This window comes from Apteryx rowi, unplaced genomic scaffold (assembly GCF_003343035.1).
Source record: "Apteryx rowi isolate R43461 unplaced genomic scaffold, aptRow1 scaffold_141, whole genome shotgun sequence".
In the NCBI taxonomy this organism is placed as follows: Eukaryota; Metazoa; Chordata; class Aves; order Apterygiformes; family Apterygidae; genus Apteryx; species Apteryx rowi.
In genome coordinates this window covers 1,612,850-1,620,101 of record NW_020447653.1, presented here as the reverse complement: position 1 = coordinate 1,620,101, position 7,252 = coordinate 1,612,850, and the positions used below count along the sequence as shown (strand labels likewise).

Below are 7,252 nucleotides of genomic sequence, written 5' to 3'. Positions count from 1 at the left end.
CGCTGAACGCTCGCCTTCTTTCCCCACCCTCCTCTCTTCCTTTTTCTTTTTTTTTAAGGCTGCGATCAGAAAAAGTGATTCATTTGGCGAAGGGAGCAGATGCGGAAAACATGACACCGTCTCTGCGCAGGGAGCGGTGGCAGTTGGGTGAAAAACGTACCGGGGGCACAGGAGCAAGAAGCCAAGCCTCGCCACCCCGAGCCGCTCTGGGGGCTGCCCGGGCCCCGCTGCTCCCGCCTGGGCTCGGCGGCGCAGCTGTGCGGTGCGGGACCGTCACCCTACAGCGGGTGGACAGAGAAATGGCACCGGCCGACGGCACCAACCTAACAGCACACGTGGTCTCACAACACCCTCCGAGCGCGCAGAGACATCTCCACAGCTGGCCAATCCTGCTGGGCTGGGAGGCGCTGGAGACGCCCTGCGCAGCTGATGGGTCCCTGCAGCGTGGCCTGGACGCTGCTCCTGACCAGCCTCAGCCAGGCTTTGGCCAGGGCAGCTCTGAGCTCCCTCATGGACTAATTTTGTTCTTTCATGTGGTTTTCCCAAATCTGGCTCAAAATGTGTGTAGCAATGTGGAAAACGTGCACAGCAAGAGGGGAGAAAGGGCCAACTTCTGCACTGGGCAGTCAAACTGGAGCTGCACCTCCCTGCCATCCCCTCCCGGACTCGCGCAGCCACAGAGYCCCGGGCGAGGGCAGGAGAGCTCCCGGCGCGCAGCGGCCGCCCTACCTTGGGTGAGGCGCGTGGGCCGCTGGACTGGCACGCCGTCGATGGTGCAGGCGTTGCCGCAGGGGTGCAGGGTGAGTGTGCCCCGTGCATTCTCGATGTAGCAGTGCTCGGGTGCCAGCCCTGGGCCCTGCAGAACGATGTCCCTTGCCGCCGAGCCAATTGTGGTCCTGCCTAGGAGGGGAAGGAGCAGCTGAGCACCCAGCACCATGCCACTGCAGCCGCGCACCCAGCAGACGGCACCATCCTGCACTGCAGCTGGCGCTGGGCCCCCTTCCTCCCAGCTGTGCGGCCTCTCCGGGACAGACCGGGCCCTGGCCCCCCATCGCCGGCCCCAGGAGCATTGCCCCGCAGCTCCGGCACGGCTCTGCCCTGCCCCACCAGCCCCCAGGGCCCTGGGCCTGCAGTGAGCCGCCTCGCTGCCTCCCCAGGGAGGCAGAGGCCCAGCAGGACTCGGTGCACAGGTGGGTCCCCGCGCTGGCCGGTTGCCAACAGCAACCTCTCGGAGGAGCGGCTGGCTCCTGCCGCGCCGCGTTTAATCTGCTCTCTAATCCCCAGCTGAGCCCTGGCCCCGCGAGCAGATGCGGGGCCGCCTGGCGAGCTGCCACAGGGCCAGGGCCGGAGAGGGGGCCAGGGGCCACAGTGGCACTCACCTTCCTCCAGCGGCAGGAGCGTGATGGCGGTGCTGAGGCGGCCGCTGCCCAGGCTCACCAAGTGCGGCTTCTCCGTCTGCACCTTCAGCCCCTTGCCTGTGTCTATGAGGTCCAGGGGGCTGTTCTGCGGGGGCAAAGCGGCTGGTTGGGCTGGGCAGGCCGGGCGCGGGGTGCAGGGTGCCAGCTCAGCCCAGGACACGCTGTTGCCGGTGGGAGCAGGGGCATGCGGAGAGGGCTGAGCCGCCAGCTGTGCTCGCGCCCTGCACCCCAGCGAGGATACGGCAGCCCTGGGCTGTGCCACCTGCCCTGCAGCCAGCCCCAGGGAGCGGGGCGAGCTGCTCCGGCGGCCAGCCGGGGACAAGCCCTGCAGAGCCGATCAGGGACTTGGGCTGCGTCTAACAGGATCCGCGCTGCCAGCCGCTTAGCTCGATTGGCTTTGCCGCCGATCCACTAAGAGGATTGGGCCGAGGAGAGGCCGAGGGCACCCCACCGCCCGCCCCGGGGCGGCTGTGTGCAGACGGCTCCAGGGAGGCTCCTGCAGGGCAGTGGGGAGCCCAGCGCCTCCACCACGGGAGGCACCGCAGGGGCAGCACGGGCCGGCGCAGCTCCCCTGGTGCCCCGCGCTTGCACCCACCTGGATGATGGTCTGCACCCTGCGGGCCGGGCTGGCAGCGCCGCGGCTCGACGCCTCCATGGTGCCTGGGCGTGCACACCTGGTGCTCTCCGGCAGGGGCAGCTGCTGCGGGGAGAGGGGACGTCGAGGGGTTCGCTGGCGCCGTGGCCCCTCTGCAGCAAGGGAGGCACCACGTGCAGGAGCTGTGCGGGCCCTGACGCCAGAGAGCGGGGACAGCTTGCACCCCAGCGCCCTGCCTGCACAGCTCTGCCGCAGCGGGACGGGAGGTGCCGAGTGGCACACACGCTGGCTGCACACCCGTCCCAGAGCTGCTGGCCCTTGTGCCTGAGCATGGGTCTCACAAACCCTCCCCGGCCCAGTGTCCGGGGCTCGGGCTGCCCCCAGAGCTGCCTAGAGCAGCGAAAGGGCTCCCTCCGCCCAGCTCCTGCACCCAGGAGCGCCCCAGCCGTGCTGCCGGCCCCGGGCAACACCGCTGGTGCAGCACCCATGCGTGCACCGGCAGCGGCGGGGATGCACGGCCGCACAGCACGTCCCGAGGGAGCGGGGCCCGCACAGCACTGCCACTTGCACGCACCGGCACCCTGCTGCCCGGCGCGCACCGCTGGCAGGCCACCTGCCGCGGGAGCTGCCATACGGCTCCCTTTCTCCGCGGCGTAAATAAAGCAGCCTGGGGAGGAAACCGATCCCGTGAGCCAGCGATTTCCTGCGCCCAGCGCTCAGACCACTTGTTGTGCCCTGGCCGCCCGGGACGCTCCGGGGTTACTAATTTTACCGTCTGCGTCTGCTCCCGGTGTCCCTCCCTTCCGCTGGGCCTTGCTTCAGTGCTTAACCCTTCCCTGGCAGCCGGGCCAGGCCAGGCGCCGGGGCGGCCATGGCCGCGCTCCTGCCCCGGCACGACCTGCCTCGGGCCCTACTCCGGTCCAGCATCGCCCGCAGCTGCGAGGGGCAGGGAGCCGGCAGCGCCGCACTCTCCCCAGGGACGGCCCCCGGGATGGCCGGGGCACTGGGTGCGAGCCCGCGGCTCAGCCCTGTGCTGGCGCCCCGGCTCTGGTCGGGGACGAGGGACCCCTCCCCGCTCCGCTCCGCCTGCGCCGGGACGGCTGAGCGCGGCAGCCCAGGAGCGGGGGCGAGTGGGCAGCTATTACACACTGCGGAAAAAATGAAATGCTGGAAACAGCAGGGCCGGGTCCAGGGCTGGGACGGAGCCCAGGCAGCTCTGCTCGATGAGAGTGCTGCCGGCCGCCCCAAACGCCAGCTAACGGGGACCGTGGCTGGGACACGACCGCGCCGAGACGGTCACTTGTCTGTCACAGACGGGACACTGCTGCCAGCGCGGCTGGGCGGGAGGGCGGCATGGAGGTGGCCACGCCGGCTCCCCCGGGGGCCCCCGGCTACGCGCGCAGGACCCTCAGCTCACCCTTACCTGCCACCCGGTCCGGGGCCGGCTGCTGAGTGGCAGCCTCCACGGCAGGGTGCCCATGTCCCCACGCGCCCGCCAACGCCGCCAGGGGCCGGGCAGGCCCTGAGCCCCCTCGCCCACGCCGAGGCCCCGTGCTGGCGGCCGGATGGAAGGAGGAAAGGCGGCGAGGGGCTGGGCTCCCGCATCGGAAGGGAGCGGGGCCAAGGTGGGATCCTGTGCGGCGTTAACCCCTTCCCAGCACAGCCAGCCCCGCGGCGTGGGGCGCCCCGTCCTGCCGCCCGCACCTGCGCTTGCCCGCCCCGGCCCCAGCACTCACCCGTCCGCGCGTGCCCCTGCCCAGCAGCCGGGATGGGACCCAGGCGTCCGGCGCCTCCAGCCCCGCGGCAGCCCCGGCTGCAGCCCTGCTCTGCGCATCCCCGGAGTGGGAGACCCCCAGCCCCACAGCACGACCCCGGTGTGGGTCGGGCCCAGCAGCACGCTCACCTCGGCGCTGGGACCCGCGCGGCCCCTCGCAAGCCGCCGCCGTGGCAGGAATGCGGCGAGGGCTGCGGCCGGCCCGGCGGCGCCCCACCTCTGCCCGGGACAAGGCGGCCTTTCTTCTCGCCCCGCGGCCGGCAGAACGCCCCGCTTGTTCCCGCCGTGGGAAGAGGCAGCGGCAGCAAATGCCAAGGGGTCGGGCTCGGTTACCACGAAATAGCAAACAGCCCCTGCGCGCGGGCCGCCCGCGCTGCCCCGGGGCTTGTGTCTCCCTGCCGGACACCCTCCTGCAGGACGCCAAGGGGGGGGGACGAGGAGGAGGAGGAGGAGGAGGAGGAACAAAAAGCCCTTTCTTCTCCCCAGCAGAGTCTGGCAGCGAGGCCTCACCTGGGGGATGAGGAGCCAGGGTCGCGCAGAGGGGTTTTGCTCCCGCTGCTCCCCGGGACACCCCAGACACCCCAGCACAGGGGACGTGGCCTCGCGCCCACCGGGACGAGCTGCAGCGGGCGCCGCGGGCCCTGCCTGGCCGCATCGCTGGGGCACCGGCACTGCGTGCCGGGCGCTACCACCTCCTCGCGTGCACAAGGGTTGTGCCGACACCGCTGCTGCCCACCAGCACCCGGCCTGACCCTGCCCTGGCGCGAGCACAGCACCCAGGAGCACCCCAACGCCGCTGCGGCCAGGGGTGCCCGGGAGCCACGCGTGCCGCTGTGGGGGGGACGGGCAGCCAGGGCAGCCACCGCAAGGAGACCCCGCGCCGAGGCTGCCAGGCTTCCCGAGCCCCTTTCCTGCCTGCCCTGCCACCCGGATGAGTCACGGGAGGAAGCCGGCGCCGCTGAGCTAACGGGGACACCACGCAGCATCCACGGCTGGCGGCCAACTTGGCTGCACGCTCCCGTCCAGCTGCTAGCGCGTGGAGCTGCTGCCCATTCCCACAGCCTCTGGCCTGGGAAGCGCACGGCCAGCAGTGTCGCCGGGAAGGAGCACTGCGGGTGGAGGCGGCGTGGGCGAGGGAGCGGGGGCCGGGGAGCCCCCCTGAGCCCCTGCTCCCCAGCCCACCGAGCTGCCCCCAGCACTGTGCAGGGCTCGGGCTGCCCGCCCCGGATGCGGGAGGCAGCGGCGGGATTCCCCGTCACGCGGCGGCTGGAGCCAGCCCACGCGCCGGCCGCGTTTCCCACGGCCCTGCAGCAGCCACCCCCGCATCCTGCCGCGGCGCTCCACGCGGGGGGAGACCCCCAGCGCCCATCCCGCCCCGGCGAAGGGGTGGCCAGGCTCAGCCCCGGTTGCTGGGGCGACACAACACGCCCGGCAATAACAGTGCTGTAAATCCACTTGGAGCAGCCCTGCGGGAGCCCAGGAATCCCGGCCGCACCCGCTGATCTCAGCGCCCCCGGGACGCGCTCCCGCACGGCCGCGCAGCTGCGGCCGCCTGCGGCGGGGTGGGTGGCCGAGCGGCCCCGCGACACCGGGGCTCTGCCGGGAGCCACGCTGGGACAGCACGGGCAGGAGCGCACCAGCCGCTCTGCCGCGCTCGCCCTGACGCTGCCTCCGCATCTCCGTGCCGCAGCCACGCCATCGCCCACCAGCCCAGGGCAAACATGGCCTCTCTGTTCACCCGGCACTGCATGCTCCAGCCCTGCGGAGCCGGGAGCTGGCTCTGCCCGCTGTTCTGTGCCACCCCACAGCTCTCCACGGACGCTGACCTGCGTGGGACCCGCTGTGCCCACAGGAGAAGAGCAGCAGCCACGGCCAAGCACCGGGACCCTCCGCAGGTGGCACGACTGGAGGCTGCTGCCTGGACGCACGGGCGACCTGACCACAGTGTGCCGCTTGCACGCCAGACACGGGGGCTCAGCCTGGCTCCCCGCACCGGGAGCCGCTGCTGCAGGGCTGCAGTGCAGGACACGGTTGGTGGGTCTTGGCTCCGGGCCCCTAGCACAAACCCATCCCCTAGTTTTCTGCTTCACAGCGGTGGGCAATGACAAACCTCTTCCCCTCCAAAATGGCCATTGCTCTTTTAATGCCAATTTCTGGCTGTTTTGCAAACACCACTGCATAACAGCAGCTCACGGGGCTCACACAAACCTGCAACTCCTGTGTGCTCTGCAGCAGCCTGTTCCTGCCAGCTATGTCCCCGCACACACCAAACCATGGCCGCAGGCATGGGCCACCATGTGGCAAACCCAGATGTATGAGGGTTTCCAAAAAAGCGCCGGGGCCAGCAGCATGTCACCCCTGTTCATTGCAGTGCCCTGCTGAGCCTGGGGACACCCAGCAGCACAGCAGCCCCCAAGTGCTTGCAGCTGCGACTGTCGCCCAGCTCCCAAACCCCGTCTCAGGCGCAGCAGCGAGGGAGCCGGAGCCAGAGCCAGCCCCGGAGCGAGCCACCCCGCGCAGCTCCCGCGGGCTCGGCTGGGCACCCTGCCACGCTGCAGCCCTGCTCCGGGGGCTCCTGCAGCCCCGGTGCCTGCAGGGGGAGAGCAAGCGGCCCCACGCAGTCGTCACACCAGGCCCGGAGCAGCTGGGTGGTTTCCTGGGCCAGAGGCAGCCGGTGCAGGGCCAAGGAATTCCTCGGGCTTCTGGCAGCGGCCGAGGGGACTGCAGGAAGGACGCCTCAGGAAGCTCGGAGTAAACAAGCTCCTGCCCTAGGCAAGGACCGTTCCCACCACCCGCACTGGGCTGCCCCAGGCTGGAGGTGGCCAAGGCGTGCGAGGGCAGACACAGCTCGGCCCGGCCCCGCGCGTGCCCATGCGCTGCGGCACAGGAGGGGTTCGGGGCTGGTGCAAGCAGCCTCCCACGCAGCAGCGTGCTGGTCTCCAGGGCCCTCGCTGCCCCCCAGCAAGGGGGGAACATGCCAGCAGCACGGACAGCCAGGTCACATCTGGGCTCCAGAAGAGCCCCAGGCCACCCTGCCCCTCCAAAGCGTTTTGCAACAACGGATGGTCGTGGCTAACGGGAGTTTCCTGAGCTCCATCTCGTCCCCCTGGGCTCCCCAGGCGCCCTCAGCCGAGCTGCCCCACGCCGGCGCCTGTCCCTGGGCATGTGCGGATGCCCGCTGTGACTCCCGCCGCACACGGGGCCAAGCGCAGCCGCTACCGCTCCTTCCCCCTTTCCCACATCTCCCCTCAGCGTCGCCGTCGCACTCTGAAGCGGTTCCAGCTGGACGGTGTCGTCCCAGGACAGGAGGTCGCAGGGCACAGTCCGACGTCCCAGGGGCCGCCGGCGCCGCGCGCGGCTCTGCCGTGGGAACGCGACCCCCAGGGCTGCGACGGGGCGGCCGCTCTGCGTGGGACGGCGCGGGACACCGCGGGACGCGTCCTGCCCCGCAGCACCGGGCACCCC

At 71.1% G+C, this 7,252-nt stretch overlaps 1 protein-coding gene across 1 annotated transcript in view; it reads right to left on the bottom strand.

The window, feature by feature from the left end:
* Nucleotides 1-2,073, bottom strand: part of PHLDB1 (pleckstrin homology like domain family B member 1) — a 28,205-nt gene extending 26,132 nt beyond the window's left edge. Inside the window, exons 1-3 of the mRNA XM_026057904.1 lie at nucleotides 2,014-2,073; nucleotides 1,380-1,503; nucleotides 730-900 (exon numbers count right to left, since the gene is read on the bottom strand). Coding sequence (XP_025913689.1) covers nucleotides 730-900; nucleotides 1,380-1,503; nucleotides 2,014-2,073 — 355 coding nt within the window. The remainder of the gene's footprint in view (nucleotides 1-729; nucleotides 901-1,379; nucleotides 1,504-2,013) is intronic.
* Nucleotides 2,074-7,252: the final 5,179 nt, after the last annotated feature.